The following is a 21776-nucleotide window of genomic DNA, read 5'->3' on the forward strand; positions in this document are numbered from 1 at the left end:
TAAAGCCCAAACTGGCATAGTATTAAGAAGCACTTGGGTTTCCAGAATGGCTGTTTTCCCAGACTTTGCAGGGGAAAAACTCTTCCTGATTGGAAAAGTGGGAGTCCCTGAAGACACAGCAACATTATGAATTTATTGAGGAGGGTTGCACACCTTGAAGTTGACATAGCAACTCAGTGTGTAACAAGAAAAGCACTGGCATTGTTAGTTTCATGTCACTTTTTGCACATGCAAACTGGAGTTTGGCAACAGTACCTGGAGATGAGGGACAGGAAAGCCAGAAGAGGAAAAAGACTAAAAGTAAAGAGGCTATGGCACCCAGATGATGGTTGGAAGTGAGGCTGTTGGAGCACAGCATGGGGTGTGGTAGGGCGGATGTTTGACTATGGAAATGAAAATCAGCTGTGAAGAGATGAAAGTCCTGTGTGCTTTAGCATGCAACCACGTACCTGAAGAACATATTCCTGTGGGCAGAGAATGTATCTGCTTAAATGTGGTTAGTGCCTGTAGTCAGGGCGTGGTGCCGTGGGCCTGTAGTCCCAGCTGCTCGGGAGGCTGAGGCAGGAGAATGGCGTGAACCCCAGAGGTGGAGCTTGCGGTGAGCTGAGACTGCACCACTGCACTCCAGCCTGGGCAACAGAGCAAGACTCCGTCTCAAAAAAAAAAAATGTGGTTAGTGAGGATGAGGGTGTGGGGTAGGCAGGACAAGGGAGGTGTGAAGCCATACCTGGTGCCTCTTAGTAGTCTTTTTAAGTATCTATGTGCCAAACTGATGATACTCATATTCTCATTTTTTAAAAAGTCAATGATAAATGAGCCCCTCTCTTCCCCAGTTACTGTCAACTCATGGACATTTGTCTAATTGCTTTTATTATTTGGACAGTCATCTTTAACAGGTCTGGCTGCTTCTAATTCAACATTTTTCTTGGAAGGAAAGAAGTATCATTGCTCCTTCAGAAAGCAAAGGGTCTGCTTTTTGAATTGGTGTGTTTCCCTAACAGATTAACATCTTTCCTGTGTTGCAGCAAACAAAAAACTTGAGGCAGGTGAGATGCAAGAGGGGAGTCAGTCTGTGTTGGACAAAGGCTTTCCATGCATGTGTCATGTTGCAGGAAGATGAGTCTTGACAGATTCCTTGACACTGTTTTTAGGTCTGTGTTTTGCAACTTGGAAATTCTCTTTGCAGTGTGAAGTCCTTTGAGTGCTGATTTTTTTTCTTTCTTTTTTTTTTTTTTTTTTTGAGTGCTATCTGATTTGTAATTCTCTCAGTCCTGGCTGTGCTGTCATTTCTATTTTTTTCTGCCTTTGAGCCTTGAGCCCACGAGTTTGGTGGCCCTCTGAGATAACCAAAGCTCTGCATTTTACCTCTTCAGAGCTTGTTAATACCAGAATTCCCAGTAGTTACCAGTTGGGCTTGCAGATGTTCCGCCTTCCAGGTAGCTTAAGTTGTTCCTCCTTTTTCATTTTCAGGAAATATTTCCACTCCATTCTTTGATAGCTTTATGAAGTCTCAGTATCATCCTGCAGGTAGAGTGGAAAAACCACCAGGCTCAGTGCTCAAGCCTGATTTAAGCCTTAATCTGTCATAATCATAAGAATAGCTATGGTTCATTTATCTTCATCAGGCATTTTGCTGCTCACTTTGTACAGGTAGGAGGTGGTGTACTGTTATTTGAATTTAGGAGAACTTGACTCCGAAGTCTGTGTTTCATTGTCTTCTATGTGCTCACAAAAAGCAACCACTCAGTGGGAGCGTACTTCGTAGATTTTGCACTCGTTCCAAATTCTTGGAGACTGCTTGTTTCTTGGTGGTGGTAAGAGGCATGTTTAGCTATGGGTTGAGCAGACTATTGCAGTGTCGTGTGGTTGTGTCCATTCTGAGACTGCTGTCACATTATTTGAGATATTACTAAGCAAACCAAACAGCCACACCTGTTTCCACTGTATTGGCTATGTTTTACCAATGGCATATATTCTATGTTTGTTTTTTTTTTTCTATTACCCTATATCTATAAAGCAAGAGGTACTTGTCACAACTATAAGTCTTATAAGACCCAGTGTTTTGATGAATTTACTTTCCATAAATCTCTATAAACATTCATATTCTGACCCTGGAAGAGCCTTGGGCAACAAATAATGTCTTTTGGGTAAATGAGTCAATGGTTTCCATAAATTAAAAAAAAAAGCCGATATCTCATTTGAGTTATTGACATTGGTCTTCCACAACCTTTTCTGCTTTCAGGAATCATTTCAATGCCCTCTTGTTTCCTAACATATAGTTGTTTGTGCTGTTTGCCTACTGGGTTATGTTGGTCACCCACTGAGGTGATGGTAACATTTCAGAAATAGTTCATGGGTTTCTAGGCTATGACTGCTTATTTTTTTCTTCATCCTGGTCTTTCTCTTTAAGAAAAATTATGAACATCTGGAAGATGCTGTTAAAAATGAGGTATGTTTTGGAAGCCTTTAGAAATGTGTATATATATATTTATATGTATTATATGTATATATTTACATGTTATATATATGTGTATGTATGTGTGTATATGTATATTACATGTAATTCCTGGGTTCAAGTAATTCTCCTGCCTCAGTCTCCTGGGTAGCTGGGACTACAGGCTAATTTTTTTTGTATTATTAGTAAAGTCAGGGTTTTGCCATGTTGGTTTTGAACTCCTGACCTCAAGTGATCCACCTGCCTTGGCCTCCCAAAGTGCTGGGGTTACAGGTATGAGCCACCATGCCCGCCCTAGAAATGGATATTTAATTCAACAGTATTTGCAGATAATTTTATTTTTTGTCTGAAGAACTTGCTTTACTGGAATATTACCATCTGCTAGCAGCTGGTCTAGCAGATTTCTAGCATTTGGTCTAAAAGTTTTCACTTTGTTTAGATGAGGGAAATGGAATATTCCTATGTAGCAGGTGCATTTGTAAATATTAAGACAAATACTGTACACCTTAAGATCTCAACAGTTTCTAGCTATGAACTTCTCTGCTGCCTCAACATCACTGTTAAGGATGGACTTATGTTATTATTATAAAACACTGTACTGATAGGAATGCACTTATGAATCTTAGGTTATAGGTGAATATAAAATGCAGTTATCTAATATTCTGAATTTAGATAAAATCAAACTCATCTTTCAATAAGAAACAAGGAAAAATCATATTCCTGTTTCCTTCTACTTTTCAAAGGTGTTAGATTTCCACTTCTCTCCGCCTGAGATTTTGCACGAACAAGACAAGCTCTTTGTTTATAACGTCATTTTTTCCATTCTTGACATATTAGGGAGGGGAGAACTGTATCTACACACATCTAGACCAGAAGTTGAGATGAGTACACTGCACGGAAGACATAGGCTGTCTCCACTTGTGGAAATGGGGTTCCTGCTATTGGGCAGTATGCATCTTGCTTTGGAAGTGAAAGTAGCTGTGTTGCACCTCAGGGTGTAGGAATTGTAATGGTCTGTGAGAGTTGTGGTCAGGGCTCATTTGGTAAATACAAGTTGTCCCTACTCAAATATCTTGGTACATTATAAAATGCCTCTTCTATCCTGCCTCATGCCATGTGACTTCTCTTCCTTGCTTTTGGTGTCTCTGTTATGTGTTTCCTTCCAGAATGCCAGGTATGGGTCCAGAGTGGCATCATTAAAAACAAAACAAACAAACAGAAAACCAAGAAAAGCCTACTGCTTTTTAACGTTAAACCTAAAAGCACTGATAAACTTTATATTTCTATGCCAGTCATTTGTATATGAACATTTTCTCCAAACGAATCCCTGGACAAGGGGCTGTTAAATGATAGGAAAGAACATGTGGTGTTGTAATTCACATAAATGCTGATGTTCTGTGCTACCCGAAAAGTGATAGTTGTATTCACCTGCTCCTATTTCTCTGCAAAAATAATTTTACGCCGCAAGAACTGAAGTCCATAAGCTACATGGGAACACTCGAATATTTTATTAACCATTCTAAAAAATTCAAAATATTTTCAGATGAAACATTCTTTATAATGTACCTTATGTTTCTCTTTCTGAATATTTCTCCTCTTGAGCTCAGGAGTTTGGGACCAGCTTGGGCAACATAGGGAAACCTCATCTTCCCACCTACAAAAAGAAAAGCTGAGCATGGTGTATGGTGTTGTGCACTGCTGTGATCTCAGCTACGTGGGAGGCTGTGACAGGAGGATCACATGAGCCCAGGAAGTTGAGGCTATCTCTTTATTCTCTACTGAACTTCACGTGTTTTTGTTTGTTTGTTTTGTTTTGTTTGTTTGTTGGCTTGGCTTTTGAGATAGAGACTCCCTCTGTCTCCCAGGCTGGAACGCAGTGGTGCCATCTCTGCTCACTGCAACCTCCACCTTCTAGGTTCAAGTGATTATCCTGCCTCAACCCCCCTGAGTAGCTGGGATTACAGGTACCCATCACCATGCCCAGCCATTTGTGTTTTTGTATTTTTAGTAGAGACAGGGTTTCACCATGTTGACTAGGCTGGTCTCAAACTCCTGACCTCAAGTGATCCGCCCATCTCAGCCTCCCAAAGTGCTGGGATTACAGGTGTGAGCCATCATGCCCGTCTGAGCTTCACATTTTTATTCCTTTTGCATGTTTATTCCTTTTGCATCTTTGTGAAACATCTGACTTGGGATATGAATTTTGATGTCATGTTGTGTTACGTTAATGAGAGAAGCTTAAAATGTTCAGAAAGATTGGCTTATTTGAAAACCCAAAGGCAGGTATAGTCATTGGGAGAAGTTAGACTGGGGCATGGCTAAAACCATAAGGTCTAAAGTAGGCAAGGAATAAGAGATGCATTTTCCACATTGAGTATAACTGAGTTGGATCCCCATTTTACGCTGGCACCCAGCATATAGTAAGCATTCAATCAATATTTATTGAATGAAGGAAAAAGATAGAGGGTCAGAAGTATCCTTACAGAGACATGATGTCAGAGAAAATAAAGTCTCGCTGTGTTGCCCGGACTGTAGTGCAATGGCGCGATCTCGATGTGATTCTCCTGCCTCAGCCTCCAAAGAAGCTGGGATTACAGGTGCCCACCACCACGCCCAGCTAATTTTTTGTATTTTTAGTAGGGATGGAGTTTCACCATGTTGGGCAGGCTGGTCTCGAACTCCTTACTTTAGGTGATCCACCCACCTTGGCCTCCCAAAGTGCTGGGATTACAGGTGTGAGTTGCTGCACCCAGCCTAAAATAATCTTATTTGAGAGGAAAATACTAAGGGACTGAGCAATTCTACAGGGAAATGGAAAATTTCATGATTTCTCTGCTTGCTTTTCATTTTGAAACCATAGGAAAGAAAGTTGATTTATGGGATATGGTACAAGTATCAAGAAGAGTTTTTTGTTGTTGTTGTTTTGTTTTTTTCTTGGATTTGCAATGACCAACGAGAAGCAGACAAGCTCCCAATTTATGACTTCTCTCCTTGGCAGAGCCCATCAGGAGGAAGGGCTTCTTGACCGAGGGACTCTGAGGACAGAAGTACAGATCCTTCAACCCAATGTCTTTAACAACCGAAGCCTTAATCATAAAGCAGTTTATCACTGCTATAACTGCTGGCACTGAAGAAAACTTTTGCTTCTTGAATTCAAGAAGCTATAACTGAGGTTTCTTGCTCTGAAGGAAGGAATACAGACAGAAGAAAAAATATGCATACATGACTGAAATTTAGGAGACTTGAGATCTAGACTAGCCCCATATCTATCTGGTTTATTTCAGACTATTCATTTGCCTTCTCTGGGTTTCAGTTTCCTCTTCTGGAAATTAGAGCATTCAACTAATGGGTACTCCTAGGTCTGAAATTACCAAAAACCACCCAGATACAACTCATTCTTAGGTTGGAATGCCAAAGTAGATTCTGTGATGGGTAGGGCACCCCAAAGTCATTGTATTTACATTGAATTTCTTTCTATGATTTTTCTGAAGGTTCAGGTACTGGTTACATTAAGAATAGGTTATAAAATCACATGCCTTGCTAATAAAGAACTTGGTGAAACTATTAGTAGTATTGTTAATAAGTTTCAATTATTGAACACTTAGCACAGGGCAAACAATGTGCTAAAAGCTTTCTGTGGGTTATCTCACTTAGTCCTTAAAACAACTCAATGAGATTAGAACTGTTATTATCTCCATTTTACAGTTGAAAGAATACGGCTTAGTTTAAAAAACTTAGATCAGGTCATACAAAGTAGAAAAGTCAGAATTTGAACTCAAGCCTACTTGCCATCACACTGAGAAAACATCACTCTCTATATGGTATGAGTCTTGTCCAGACATGAAGTTCTTTTTAAGGATGATGAGCAGATAAAATAAAATCAAGTATATTTATTACATGTAGTTGTTCAGTTAATATTATTCCTCCCCTTTCTCTTGCTCTACACTAAATATGAGTAATAGAGGGAAAATTTGGCTTTCAAAAGATGCCTGACCTGTCTAGAGTAGTTTTAGAATGATTCTGCCTAATAGTAGGGGATCCTAAGGTTGGAGTCTATCATTGACTTTAATATGACACTTCAGGGAAAATCTGGGCTGTGATATGTCTGTGTGTGTGTGTAGGAGAGACAGAAAGAGAGGGAGAAATAGAACTAGATCTTTTCCCTTTGCTCTTAACTAAATCTACTCTCTTCTATCTTGTTTCCTAAAAAACACTTCAAAAGTATTTTTGAAAACACTTAAAAAATTTTTAAGTGCTTTTTTCCTTCAACTTTTATTTTAAGTTCAGGGGTACATGTGCAGTTATTTTTATTTATTAAAAAAACTTATTTAAAGATGGGATGTTAATCTGTTGCCCAGGCTGCTGTGTAGTGATGTGATCGTATCTTACTGCAGCCTTGAACTCCTGGGCTTAAGCAATCCTCCTGCCTCAGCCTCCCAAGCAGCTAGCACTACAGGCTAATGCTACCACACCTGCCTAATTTTATTTATATATATATATATATATTTTTTTTTTTTTTTTTTAAGAGATAGGTCTTACTAGTTGCCTGGGCTGGTCTTGAACTCCTGACCTCAAGCTCTCCTTATGACTCAGCTTCCTCAGTCACTGGTATTACAGGTGAAAATATGTTTTATTTTAAAAATAAGGAAGATGATAGACTTTCTCTCACCAGGCAATTAACACCACATAGTACATGTTGAGGAAGTGGGTGTTCCTTGCTTTCTATTGTTAATCTGATGATAGTGAGGGTGGAGAGCACTTTGAAAAAATATTTGTATAAGGAGGAGAGAGAGAAGTAAGCTGAATAAGAAAGTCTTTTGTGTATCCCAAATTAAGGTCATTCTTGACTTTTTAGAAGACATTTCCTTGAGGTAGACAGCACTTTTTTCAAGAAGGTACAGAGTTTAAATATGTAACCTTGGCTTCAAATACTCTTAGCACATCCTTATTTTTAAAAATTAATTTTTAGTTTAGGGGCTCAGTGTACTTCCTTATACTTCTAGGAAAGAAAAGAACATTGCCTGCATATTGACCCTTGGAAGCCAGATTGCTGGATGCTGCCGCTCATAGCAGCTAATACTTACATAGGACTTTCTTTTGAAATAAACATATCTATATTAAATGAATCGCAAATGGTTAGAACCAGCTAAAAAAGATCAGAATTAGTTTGAAAGTGATCTTTGTTAACTCAGCTGACCACTTTGAACCAGTAAGCAATACTTTGTGCTAGAAAAACATGTTTTAAGCTGGCCAGAGTCAATTTGAAAATAGTTCTAGGTCTTCAGACTCAGTCTGAATGTCCACAATGGGGAGAATAAGTGAGCTAACAATTAAGTACCCAGTATATGCCAACCATTGTGCTGGGCACTCCATAAACAGTATCTTATTGAATCCTCAGAACAATGGTGTGAGGTGTAGTATATATTCTTTTTTATAGAACAGAAACCTGGAAATCTAAGGCTCAGAGACATCCAAGTAATTGGTATCTGGGAGATTTGGGATTCAAACCCAGCTCTGCTTGATTTTGTGAGTTTCCTATTAGGTTACCTTCTAAAATACCATACTCGTGGTCACTTTAAAGCCCAATATTGCATTTGTAACAAAAATGAGTAACGGACGTGAAGCTTGGGGTAGAATAGACATTGGACTTGGAACTAGGAGATCTAGATTCCAGATCGTGCAAATCAGTCTGCCTCTCTGGGTTCTGTTTTATCCTTTAGAAAACTGAACCCAGAGAGTGGAAGGTCTGAACATTTATTTTCAGATCAAGAAAGCAGATAATTGTCTTAAAGATACAATCTGAAAAGTGCGAACTATGATTAATATTGATGGTGGTATCTATACCTTCAGTTTGCGGTCTGGTTTGCTAATAGTCCCTTTATGATTACTTGGTCAGTATTGCTATTGCGAATAGAAAACAAAACTCATGAAGATCACTTGTAGACTTACATGTATGATTATGGAAATGAAACACATTAGAGATAGTTTAAGTCTTTGAATTCCACTTAAGTGGGTTTAGAGAATTCTAGAATATGATGCCATTGGTGACAGCATTTTTTCATATACCTTAAGTGATATAAAAAACATAGTTATACCAACTTTTTTTTTCAAATTAAAAATAAAGAGGAAATAAGGTAGCCACAGTGTCTTTTTGCATCATTCTCACTGCAGGATCAGTATTGTTTTTGCTGCTCCATTCAGTTTGAGGGGAAGCCCCCAAATGAGTCAACATTATCTGGACTTGCTTTTCAATTCTTAGCTCTTATTTCCAATAACTTAGAGCCAGGTGTGATGCTGCGATGTGACATGCTGTAATGTTGACGTCCAAGTTGTCGGTTTTTGGAGTGGAATTCTGTTATATGTCATTAATACTGGTGACCTATACTTGCAAATACCCAACTATAAAGATAGGTAAGGCATCATCTGTGAAGTGTCACTCTTTATGGTGTGCAAATAGAATTTTGAATGTTTGTAGAGGCTCTGCCCTTATCCACGGGCTAACCATACCTGAAACGTGAGGTTGCAGATCTGCACTGAAGCACTCTGAGGAAACACCCTGCAGTGGCTCTTGGGGCTCAGCATTCAGGAGTTTTCAGCATAAGGTGAGTCACCAAGTTGAGGATAGGGTAAGGGAGGCAACATTGAAAACCAGTCAGTATTCTTGTCTGAGTTTTTATTAATTTTATGGATACATAGAAATAGTCCTATAGGAAGCACTGAGTATGGCAGCCAAGTTTCTGGATATGGGGCTGGGTAAAAAGGAGATAATGCCAGGAGTCAGTAGCATCTAATGTAGGACATCTGGCATGTATATAGATAGGTAAATATGCATGTTTTTGAATAGTCATGTAGAGTTGTCAGTGTTAATGAGATAGTTATTTTTATGATTTTCAGGAGAGTTTATTGGCATTTGGGGGAATGGAGAGAGGTTGGTTAATGTGTACAAGCATACAGTTAGATGGAAAGAATAAGTCCTAATGTTCAACAGTAGACTAGGGTGACTATAGTTAACAAAAATGTGTTGTGTATTTCAAAATAGCTAGAAGAGAGTACTTGAAATGTTCTCAATGCATAGAAATGATAAATACTTGAGGTAATAAATACCCTAAATACCTTGATCATTACATTCTGTGCATGTAACATTGTGTTGATATGATCATTACATTCTATGCATGTAACAAAGTATTACATGTACCCCATAAAATGTACAAATATTATGTATCAATAAAATTTTAATAAAAAAGTAAACCTTCCCTGGAGAGAGATCCCATTTCTAGTTGGACTGATATTTTGGGTTTGAATCTATTTAGAGGGTAAAAACAAATCATGAAAAGTGCTGATTGCAAAGAACCAAAAATAGCCATGGTTAGGTATTGCTGATATAAATGAATTTTTCTTCCTCAAGGTGGACTTTTGTTTTAGTCAGTATTGGAGAGCTGAATTTTTAGCAGTTCTTGATAGAATACCCAGGTAAATATAGGTAAGTGAGCCCTTGGTTGTGGGACTATGGTCTCTGAGCAGTGACTGTTTAAATCTGGAACTCAGTTCCCAAGTGAGCAGTGATACTCCAAAGAAGTCTGATTTAATATGTAGTACATATTAATAGTAATATATAAGGAAGCAGGGAGTAAATTTACTTGTGAAATAACAGTGTCTTTGAAGGAACTGTAATAACATGTGAAAATGAATAGAATAAATGAAATTGCCTAGATGTCCATGTAAAAAGAGAGAAAAGGCAAGGTTCTAGCACTAGGAGACTTTCTTTCTTTGTTTCTTTTTTTAAATTTCCATAGGTTTTTGGGGGAACAGGTGGTGTTTGTTTACATGAATAAGTTCTTTAGTGGTGATTTCTGAGATTTTGGTGCACCCATCACCCAAGCAGTGTACACTGTATTCAATCTGTAGTCTTTTATCCCTCACCCCCCTCCCACTCTTTCCCCCGAGTACCCAAAGTCCATTGTATCTTTCTTATGCCTTTACATCCTCATAGCTTCACTCCCACTTATGAGTGGGAACATATGATATTTGGTTTTCCATTCCTGAGTTACTTCACTTAGAATAATGGTCTTCAATTCCATCCAGATTTCTGTGAATGCCATTATTTCATTCCTTTTTGTGGCTGAGTAGTGTTCCATAGTGTGTGTGTGTGTGTATGTATATGTATGTGTGTGTATATGTATATGTGTGTGTGTGTGTGTATATGTGTGTGTATATATGTGTGTGTGTATATATGTGTGTGTGTATATATATCTATGTGTGTGTGTGTGTGTGTGTATATATATATCACATTTTCTTTATCTACTCATTGATTGGTGAGCATTTGGACTGGTTCCTTATTTTTGCAATTGCAGATTTTAGCTCTAGGAGACTTTGAAAAAGGAGGGGAAATTGGAACTACTTGTACTCTAACAATTACTGTTATTCCTTATAACATTCTCCTTCCTCTATTTTTCTTGTATTAGTTTTTGTTCTATATGGTCTGCAGATAAGACTTAGTGACTGTTACTTTCTTGTTGATGATCATTCTCACTTGGAATTTTTGTCCTATTTTGGTACTATAATATGTATGTTTTTATTTTTATTTTTATTTTTTTTTAATTTTGAGACGGAGTTTCGCTCTTGTTGCCCAGGCTGGAGTGCAATGGCGCGATCTTGGCTCACCACAACCTCCACCTCCCGGGTTCAAGCGATTCTCCTGCCTCAGCCTCCCGAGTAGCTGGGATTATAGGGATGCACCACCACACCCGGCTAATTTTTGTATTTTGTAGAGATGGTGTTTCTCCATGTTGGTCAGGCTGGTCTTGAACTCGCGACTTTTGGTAATCTGCCTGCCTTGGCCTGCCAAAGTGCTGGGATTGCATGTATGTTAAATATGTTAAATTAAAACTACACTGTTAATTACTATTTCAATAGCTTCTCATCTAGCTAGTTATTAGGTCTTCAAGAATGGTGACGAATATGTATGTAACCCTCTTTTCATACAACCCATAGACATATAGGTTAACATTAGGTATTAAGCTGAATTTTGTCGTCATTTTTTTAATGGATAATTAATGTTTTCTAATGGATTTTAATTTAAAAAATTTGTATGTATTTTACAGGTGAACCACTGAGTTCTTCATTATGTCTGATGGAGATTATGATTACCTCATCAAGTTTTTAGCTTTGGGAGACTCTGGCGTAGGGAAGACCAGTGTACTTTACCAATATACAGATGGTAAATTTAACTCCAAATTTATCACAACAGTGGGCATTGATTTCAGGGAAAAGAGAGTGGTAAGTTCTATATCCTTCTGTGTAAAAATGTAATCTTTGAGTCAACATTTGCTGGTCTGTTTAGTTTACTTTGTAGGAATTAGGAGGACAAAGGTTGGGATCTGAAATTAAAGGGTACATAGGAAAGTGAGTTATATTCAATCCAGGCAACATGATTGAAAAGGTTGTGCTGACAACATTTCATATAAAACCAGGCAGACAAAGTGGAAGTAGACAGTTCTTTAAAATGTCACCTTGGTATTCTTTTGGCTTATATCTTCCCTTCTGGACTCCAATAGTTATTTGTCTACCTTTGTCTTGAAGCCTGCCAGCCACTTTGCCCCTCATACTCTTGTTTTATGGGCTGTATCTTCCACCTTTGGTATCTTATTATTTTTAATGGCATTTCTCCTAATAAAGTCTCAGAAATTCCGCATGGAATACTAACTGGCAGAACTCATCACTGCTACTGGGAGGGTGAGGTTGGAGTAGAAATGGGGAATGCCAGTAGTGAATGTGATGTTCTGCAGAATGTTGAAGAGAGAAGCTTTATTTACTTGTTTTTTTAAGGACTTTAAGACTGAAAGTTATTCTAGTTTTGGAGGGGAAGGCAGAAGGTCATTGTGTCACAGTTGCAGATGAGGAAAGACGGCCTTCTCCTTAGGTTACATTTGTTGCTGAAAAATCCATTGTTAGCATGAAGCAGGTAAACAAGTGGTCAGGAAATTAATGACAAAGGTCCTTTAATGGATCATATTCTGTCAGGGGGAAAGGTCCCTGGCTTTTAGGACATAAGAAAGTTCCCTTTTGCCCATTCTAGGTCTTTTATTCTGCTGCCAGAGAGTCTTATAGAGATTAAGACCCACTGAAGAACAATAGGGCCCTAATGAAATTTTCAGTATTGACGTATAGTTGATAGAATCTATATATATGTATGTGATTATTTTTGTTGGTTACTTATTTTATAACTTAAAAAATAGATTTGTTGAGATATAATCCATAAGAAAAGGAAATCCATCCATCTAAAGTATAAAAATTCAGGGGTTTTTAGTATATTTTCGGAGTTGTGTGGCCGTCACAGCCATTTAATTTTAGAATAGTTTCATACCTCATACCTATTAGCAGACATTCCTCTTTCTACCTCCCCTTAGCCACCAGGAATTTTCTGTCTGGCTTCTGCACACATCATATAAATGGAATAATATATGGCCTTTTGTGTCTGGCTTCTTACACTTAGTCTGATGTTTTCAAGGATCTTCCATGTTGTAGCATGTATCAGGAGTTCATTACTTATGATGGCTACATAATATTCTTTTGTATTGATACACCATTTTGTTTATCCATTTGTCTGTTGATAGATATTGTGTTCTTTTTCTATTTTCTAGTGTATCATTTTAATTCCTTTTTAAAATTATATATTTTTGAGTTCTTTTTTAATAGTTCCTTTGGGGATTACAATTATTTTAATTTTTCACAATCTAATTTTGATTAATAGCAACTTAATTTTAATACTGTATAAAACTTTGCTCTTATATGGCTCTGTTTTCTCCCCTCTTTTTGTGCCATTATTACTATACAAATGACATCTTTCTACTCTGTGTGCCTATCATCAACACAGCTTTACAATTATTGCTGTATGCAGTTAATTTTTCTTTTCTTATCTTTTTTTTTTTTTTTTTGAGACAGGGTCTTTGTTGCTCAGGCTGGAGTGCAGTGGTGAGATCTCGGCTCACTGCAACCTCTGCCTCCCAGGTTCAAGCAATTCTACTCCCTCAGTCTCCCAAGTAGCTAGGATTATAGGCACTCGCCACCACGCCCAGCTAATTTTTTATATTTTTAGTAGTGATGGGGTTTCGCCATGTTGGCCAGGCTGGTCTTGAACTCCTGACCTCAAGTGATCCACCTATCTTAGCCTCCCAAAGTGCTGGGGGATTATAGGCGTGACCCATCACTCCCAGCCTGCAGTTAAATTGTAATCTGGTGGAGGAAAAGGGCTACAAAGAAAAAAACGTTTGTACTGTTTTTTATATTTACTATGCAGTTACATTTTCACTGGTGCTCATTATTTCTTTGTGTGGATTTAAGTTACTGTCTAGTGTCCTCTCAGCTCAGTCTTGAGAGTTGTCTTTAGTATTTCTTGTAGGGCAGGTCTGCTAGAGATGACTTTTCTCAGTTTTGTCTTAATTTATCCTTTAATTTTAGAGGACAGCTATGTTACTGATTTTTAAGTTCTTTGAATATATTTATAATTCCTGATGTAAAGTCTTTGTCTAATAAGTTTAACATCTGGGCCTTCTCAGGAATAATTTCTATTAGTTGCTTTTTTCCTGTGCATGAGCCATACTTTCCTGTTTCTTTGTGTGTCTTACAAGTTTTGCTGGAAACTGGACATTTAAAATAATGTGTCTATTCTAGGATTCTTTCCCCTACCTGGGTTTCTTGTTTTTACTGCATATTTATTTATTTTTGTTGTTGCTGTTTGTTTGTTTAATAATGTTTCTAGGATAATTCTGCAATCTGTATTCTTTGTATGCAGCTACTGAAGTCCCTGCTCAGTGAACTTAGTGGTCAGCTAATGAGTGGACAGAGTTTATTAAATTCCTTGAACCAATTAGTCTCTTAGCTTTTTCTGAGAGTCTCTGTGTGTGTGTTGGGGTATGTGTTTAATACGACTGCAGGCAGTTTACAACTCTGCCTTAGCTTTTATTTTCTGCCTGAGAAGAACCTCAAAGTCAGTCAGAAGTGAGAGATTAGGACCTTTGTAGATCTTTCCTGGGCATTTGTAGAGCACTGCCCATGAACATGGCCTTTTAGCTTCCAAGGAATATTTGAGAGCATTATAGAAATCTCATTTCCTATTTTTATAATTTTTGTTGTTGTTGTTGTTGTTAGACTTTTGTTAGCCCTAACTGGTTTTGCTACCTCTGATAGCTGTGATATTAAATAAATTACTGCTGACAGTTTTCAACAAATGCTCTCGGGACAGGGCTGTTCTCAAAGAGCAAGCTCTGATGAGGTCAAATAAAAACAAAGCTGGGGCATGGAGCGTTCCAAGGGGCTTCCTGACAATTTTTCTCAGTATGGGACTTTTAGGGAGCTCCAAATCTATTGTGCCTCCGCTGTCCACAGTGGTGGCTAGGCTGATGTTTTCACAACTACCACATTTGTGCAAGTGGTTTTTAAGTCTTTTAAAAGCTGGAGTGAGGGGGATGGGAATAGGGCAAGGTAAAAAACACCTCAAAGCTTACTGTTTTACTGATATTCAGCTGTTTTTCTTGAATAAATGCTCCTTGGAATGTTGCAAGTCTTTGTTAATTTCCAGAGTACTGAAAAAGTTGATTTGGACAATTTTTACCAGTGTTTTTGTTGCTATTGTGGAGGAAGAAATTTTTGATGGTCCAGGGTGGGAGCTAAACAATAGGTACGCATGGACATAAAGACAGAAACAGTAGACACTAGGGTCTCCAAAAGGGGGAAGGGAGCAAGACAGGGGCTGAAAAACTACTTACTGGGTACTATGTTCACTGTTTGGGTGATGAGTTCAATAGATGCTCAAACCCCAGCATTATGCAATCTATCTATGTAACAAACCTGCACGTGTATCCCCTGGTTAAAAAACAAAAAAGATGAGATTGGAAAAAGCCACAGAAATGTAATATTTCCTGAAACTAGTGACCCAAGAGAACTTTGAGAAAAGATAAGCTAATTATATTATATTTTATACAAGTTATTTTGTATACATATCTTACAATATATTTATAAAAGATATACATATATTTCAGTATAACTTATTACATTACCTAGATATAATTATTTGACATAAATACAAACATGGTTGTATTCCATATGGGATTCTCTTTGGAAGTTTAGATGCCTTAGGGATTTGTACTGAATAAAAAGGTGAGAAGGGTTCACTGGCGTCAGAAGTTCTCTTTTATTTTCTCTTTCACTTTGCTGTTTTAGGTGTACAGAGCCAATGGGCCGGATGGAGCCATTGGCAGAGGCCAGAGAATCCACCTGCAGTTATGGGACACAGCAGGGCAGGAGAGGTATGAGATCTTCAGTTATGTGCTCCTTACTGAAGGAAAGGGAGAAATAGTTACATTCTTTAAACAGTGACCTGAGCAGGAAAAAGCCAGCCAATTCGTTGGTTTGTACTTGGATAAAGAATGCTGCCAAATTAGCAGGCAATTTGTCAGTCTGAGATGAGACTGGTGGCTTTACTTCATACAAGGTCAAAGGGGAGGTTAGGATTCTTACTTGTGGACTTTTTTCTTTTCCTTCTTTTAATCTTTTGACATAGACACTTTGCTCCATTTCCTTTTGCTATTTACTCAACCACAAGAAAGAGGCCAAGTTACATGCATTATTCTTACCTGATTGTTGAAACCTAGTGGGAAATCTGGTTGGAATTGATTCATATGACCAGAGGTTACTTGACCAAAATAAGGCACATGGAATCTTGATATAAAGTTCTTTCAGTTAGCTAAAACTTCTGTTTTCTCTCAAAGCCACCTTGAAGGATTTGGTTTGTTTTTTAACTTTTTATTATGGAAAACTTCAAGGATATTCAAAAGTGGAAGGATTATATAATAAACCCAGATATCCATTACTCAGCTTCAACAATTACGAAATTGTGGTCAATATAATTTCATTTATACCGCTTACCTCTTCTCACCCCCACCCCCTTACCATATAATTTGGAAGCAAATTCCAGACATTATATTATTTCACTTGTAATACTTGTGGTATGTAGCTCTAAAAGATAATAACTCTTTTTTTTTTTTTGAGGCAGAGTTTCACTGTTGTTGCCCAGGCTGGAGTGCAAAGTTGCGATCTCAGCTCACCACACACAACCTGTACCTCCCTGGTTCAAGTGATTCTCCTGCCTCAGCCTCCCGAGTAGCTGGGATTACAGGTGTGCACCACCACACCCGGCTAATTTTGTATTTTTAGTAGAGACGGGGTTTCTCCATGTTAGTCAGGCTGGTCTCGAACTCCTGACCTCAGGGAACTGCCCGCCTTGGCCTCCCACTGGGATTACAGGTGTGAGCCATGGCCCCCTGCCAGGAACTCTTTTTAATAAAAACGTTGATGAAAAGTATTTGAGAAAAACCTAATATTGCTGATTAGATGACAAGTTCATACCAATATTTTCTTCCCTGGAGCCTGCCTGTCAGTTACAGATTTTACATATAGGCAAAGACAGAGGAAACTGACTGGTGGTGGGGTAGAGTTGGGGGTGGGGAGAGAGAGAGAGAGAAGACAGAGAAGACAGGAGGATAAAGCCTTGGAAGGCAGAGTACCAAGACAGAATAGGGTCTGAGTCAAGAGTTTGACCTTCAAGTCAAACAAAGGGCAATCAGAGATAAGAGATCGCTGCATATTCTGAAATTAAAAGATCATGGAACACATTGTAATGTTAAGTCAAGCTTTCACAGAAGGAAAACATACACTATTGCATTTGGCCAAATTAACTCATAATTGTACAATAAATTCTTGGCTGAGACTAAGATCACAAGCTGGTTCTTGCCATCCCTGTCCAGCAGGCTGAGTTTTCAAATCACATGGTCTGTTAACACTTAAACTGATAAAAGTGATAACTATCCTCTACACTTTTGAAATATCACCATGTAGCTTGTTATTGGTAAACTTTGAAAGAGGCTGAAGGCATTGCTTGTAGCTTTATATTTCAGGAGTGGGGCCATGGTTTAACTTCCCATTCTGCTTTTATGTTCCTAGGTTTCGTAGCTTAACAACAGCGTTCTTCAGAGATGCTATGGGTTTTCTTCTACTTTTTGATCTGACAAACGAGCAGAGTTTCCTCAATGTCAGAAACTGGATAAGTAAGTGTTATTGTTCCCCAGTGTCCTGCTACACACTCCCCTCTTATTTGTAGAATGTCTTTTTACACTCTACTTCTGTGATATGTTGTTTTGGAGGAGATCTTAGTGCAAATACTATTTTAAGGAGGAAGGTTTTTAGTTTAGGGACAAAGATAATTGAAATATGCTGCTTCTCCCTGGTACTGATAACTTTGATTTGCTGAGTACTTCCTGTGCTCCAGGTACAAAGCAGCACTTTATGTGTGCTGTCCTTTTCAGTCTATCCCACAGAACAGACTCTTTTTCCCATTTTATAGATGAGGAAGTAGAAGCCTAGAGAAGTTAAATCTCTAAGTATCTGCTTGTCTATTGTATGCTATCAATTCTTCTATCATCTCTGGGCATTACATATATATTACATAGATGAAGATAGCTTTTGAAGACTTAATGGATCATACCCCCGGCTTCATGTCTTTTCTGTGCTTAGAGTCCCCTTCTAGCTTTTAGGGATAGAGCATCTTTCAGGAGGATTCTGCCATGGAAAAATCTACAACTGCATTGGTAAAAGTGATCCCCAGTGCAATATATGTCAGTCTTTATTTTGGAGAGATTTTAACCTCCTAAATGGTTCGTAGCCATTTAGAATTCTGCCACTTGACTGCATAACAGCTTTCAAATGTATGTTTTTCTTATTTAGTCATATTAGTGTAACCCTAGAGAAGCTATTAGAGAAGCCTGTAATATTAAATTTTTAACATCTAAATCTGTATTTTTTTTTTTTTTTTTTTTTTTAGAGGGAGTCTCGCTCTGCCGCCCAGGCTGAAGTGCAGTGGCCGGATCTCAGCTCACTGCAAGCTCCGCCTCCTGGGTTTACGCCATTCTCCTGCCTCAGCCTCCCGAGTAGCTGGGACTACAGGCGCCCGCCACCTCGCCCGGCTAGTTTTTTGTATTTTTTAGTAGAGACGGGGTTTCACCGTGTTAGCCAGGATGGTCTCGATCTCCTGACCTCGTGATCCACCCGTCTCGGCCTCCCAAAGTGCTGGGATTACAGGCTTGAGCCACCGCGCCCGGCCAACATCTAAATCTTTAAAACACCGATTTAAAAAGACCTGATACTTAAAAATTACTTACTGTTTTGGAATTATGAAAGGGTAATTGGCTATAGTTTAGATAGTAGAAAACCTTATTTTAAAAATGAGTTTGAAAATAATTTAGCGCACTGTGGTTTTCACATAATTTGTGTCTGATCCTCACAATCACCCTGCGCAAAGATTCAGGTCAGTGTTGCGTCCTTATTTCAGGAGAAGGTCATTGAGCCTTAAAAAGTAATAGACTTATCCAAGGATATGAAGCTTTGGCTGTCAGTTTAATGGCCTTTTATGACCGTTCTCAAGTCAGTTGGCCACTAAGAGTTGAAGAGCTATTAATTACTTTAAATATGAGTTCCCCAAATATAATAATGCTTACTGGGACTTCACTTCGCTAGATGCCTGGCTGAGTTGCATACCTCATTATTTCCCTTGTAGCTGAATGACAGTGGCTACTTAAGGTCCCTTACTCTCAGCCCATGCTTATCATCCCTCCTTTGCATCATCAGAACAAGTTCTGGGGTTTTTTAAAATCAACCATTTTATAAGGATCACTAGAGAGTGCTCATAGAATCTTAGCATCGAAAAATAGCCCACCTGTTTTTCGCAGGTGGACACTAAAACTCTGAGACATTAGATAAATATTGCCTATCCTGACTAACTAGTTGGATAAAGAACAAAATTACGTGAAAATATGTATACACATTTATGCATTTTGTTTTCCTTAGTAAAAGAATCCTTATTGCTCAATTAGATAAAGAACATTTATATGTATTGAGGATTTTATGTCTTTAATGGAAAGTATTCTGCACCCCTTACCATTTAAACAAAAAGGTATAATGTTCAGTGTCAGAAGTGGTAACATCAAATCTTAATTAGGAATAAACATTTGTTAATTATCTGTACTTTTAATTTTTCTTCTTCCTGTAAGCATTTTGACTATTACAAGGATCATTCATTTCTTATCTTCTTCTTTTTTTTTTTTTTTTTTTCAGAGGGAGTTTCTGCTCTTGTTTCCCAGGCTGGAGTGCAGTGGTGCGGTCTCGGCTCACTGCAACCTCCGCCTCCTGGGTTCAAGTGATTCTCCTGCCTCAGCCTCCCAAGTAGCTGGGATTACAGGCGCACACCAACACGCCCAGCTAATTTTTGTATTTTTGTAGAGACTGGGTTTCACCACGTTGGCCAGGCTAGTCTCCAACTCCTGACCTCAGGTGATCCGCCCGCCTTGGCCTCCCAAAGTGCTGGGATTATAGGCGTGAGCCACAGTGCCTGGCCCATTTCTTATCTTTTAATTAAAATAATAGCTTAATACACACAAATACACACACGCGTGCACACACACACACGCACACACATAAATATCAGTGGTGAGTGCCAGAACACAGTGTTGCATTAAAGAAGTAGCTGACTCATGGGCCCTGATTGGCCTGGGAGAGGAGAGCAGGTCTATATACCCTCCCCTTTCCCTTTGCTCCTTGCAGACCCTTCCCTCTCACTCAATCTCTCCATGCCCTCCTGACAAGGGTGATAAAAGTCTAAAGTAAGCCCCACTCAGTTGAGGAGACAGAACAGAGGCTCAGTCCTCTGGGCCTGGATTGAAATCTGAAAGGAATTTGGTAGTGTGGTAGTCACTGCCCTATCTTCCTGGAGTTCAGAGGAGTAAGCAAGTCATGCCCAGTGCTAGTGTGTTTCCTAAGGAAACTTTAAAGTAGCCTACATTTCTAAACTTTCTTCTGTAGATTCACGTAAGTGGTGCAAGAACCCAACAGTATATATTTTACTTATTTTTACCTCTTTATTTTTTATTCTCATTATTCTTTCTGTCTGAAAAACCCTTTCCACACCTGCCCCCAATTTTTTTTTTTTTTTTTTTGAGAAGGAGTCTTACTCTGTCACCCAGGCTGGAGTGCAGTGGCCGGATCTCAGCTCACTGCAAGCTCCGCTGCCCGGGTTTATGCCATTCTCCTGCCTCAGCCTCCCAAGTAGCTGGGACTACAGGCGACCACCACCTCACCCGGCTAGTTTTTTGTATTTTTTAGTAGAGACGGGGTTTCACCATGTTAGCCAGGATGGTCTCGATCTCCTGACCTCGTGGTCCGCCCGTCTCCGCCTCCCAAAGTGCTGGGATTACAGGCTTGAGCCACCGCGCCCGGTCACCTGCCCCCATTTTTTAACCAACTGGAGTTCTGCTTGTTCTTTAAAACCTAGCAAAGATGGCCTCTGAGATTTCCTGTGATAACCTTAGTTGTGTTAGATGTTTTCCCTCCTCTTAACCCCTATTACATTTTATACTGTTTATAGGGTCCTTATCACGTCCAGTACCAGATAGTAGTTATTTATGTAGGTGACTTTTTTCTTAGTTAAGTTTTTAAAATAACTGATTAATTTACGATAAACACAATCTTAGTAGAAAAATTAGGAAAAATGAGACAAAAAGAAGAAATCACCAATAATCATGCTTCCTAGACTGCCCCAAATAAATACTGTTAACCAGAATTCCTGGTGATACTTATATGCTCTTCTAAATGCTTTAATATATTAACTTAGTAGTTCTTAAATGTGAATGTGCATCTCAGTTACCTGGCGGACTTTTAAAAACACAGATATCTAGCTCCATTTCCAGCATTCCTGATTCAGTAGAGCTGGAGTGGGACCTGAGACTTGACATGTCAGCAAATTCTTAGGTTATGCTAAGGCTGGTGGCTCACAGTCTTTACCTGCAGAATCGCTGGATTAATTCATTTTAATCCTTACCTTGACTGTATAAAGTAAGTAGTATCATTATCACCATTTACAGATGAGGAAATTGAGGCAGTCAACTAACTTCATCAGGGTCACATAGCTAGTAAATGGCGGAGCCAGGATTCAACCCTAGGTACACTGGATTCTGAGTCCTTGCTCATAGCCATCACACTGGGCATGGACCCTATAACGCCTTATAAGGCATTAACACAGCACAGAACCACTCTGGAGACCAGAAAGATAATGAGGTAACCATGAAGCAAGTCTTGAAGGAAGGTTGTGGTTAAGTATTCAATGATGTGGGAACAGCGTATGTAACAACCTGGAGGAAAGAAAGGGCATGGCTTTTCATGAAATGGTACACAGTTTAGTCTCTCCTCTGTAGGTGTTATTACCCCACTTGCCCCATGA

The 21776-nt window shown here is 38.8% G+C and overlaps 1 protein-coding gene across 7 annotated transcripts in view; it reads left to right on the top strand.

The window, feature by feature from the left end:
- Positions 1–21776, top strand: part of RAB27A (RAB27A, member RAS oncogene family) — a 93147-nt gene that overhangs the window by 50371 nt on the left and 21000 nt on the right. For 6 of the 7 annotated variants that reach the window (XM_033190056.1, XM_033190058.1, XM_033190054.1 and 3 more), the window contains 3 exons: positions 11557–11731; positions 15674–15759; positions 17453–17556. In XM_033190056.1, the coding sequence (XP_033045947.1) occupies positions 11579–11731; positions 15674–15759; positions 17453–17556 (343 nt within the window). In that variant the 5' untranslated portion in view covers positions 11557–11578. Of the gene's footprint in view, positions 1–8935; positions 9058–11556; positions 11732–15673; positions 15760–17452; positions 17557–21776 lie in introns of those variants that run through there. The other variant, XM_033190059.1, reaches the window with a different exon arrangement.

Source organism: Trachypithecus francoisi, unplaced genomic scaffold, assembly GCF_009764315.1.
Source record: "Trachypithecus francoisi isolate TF-2019V2 unplaced genomic scaffold, Tfra_2.0 Lachesis_group3, whole genome shotgun sequence".
Taxonomy (NCBI): Eukaryota; Metazoa; Chordata; class Mammalia; order Primates; family Cercopithecidae; genus Trachypithecus; species Trachypithecus francoisi.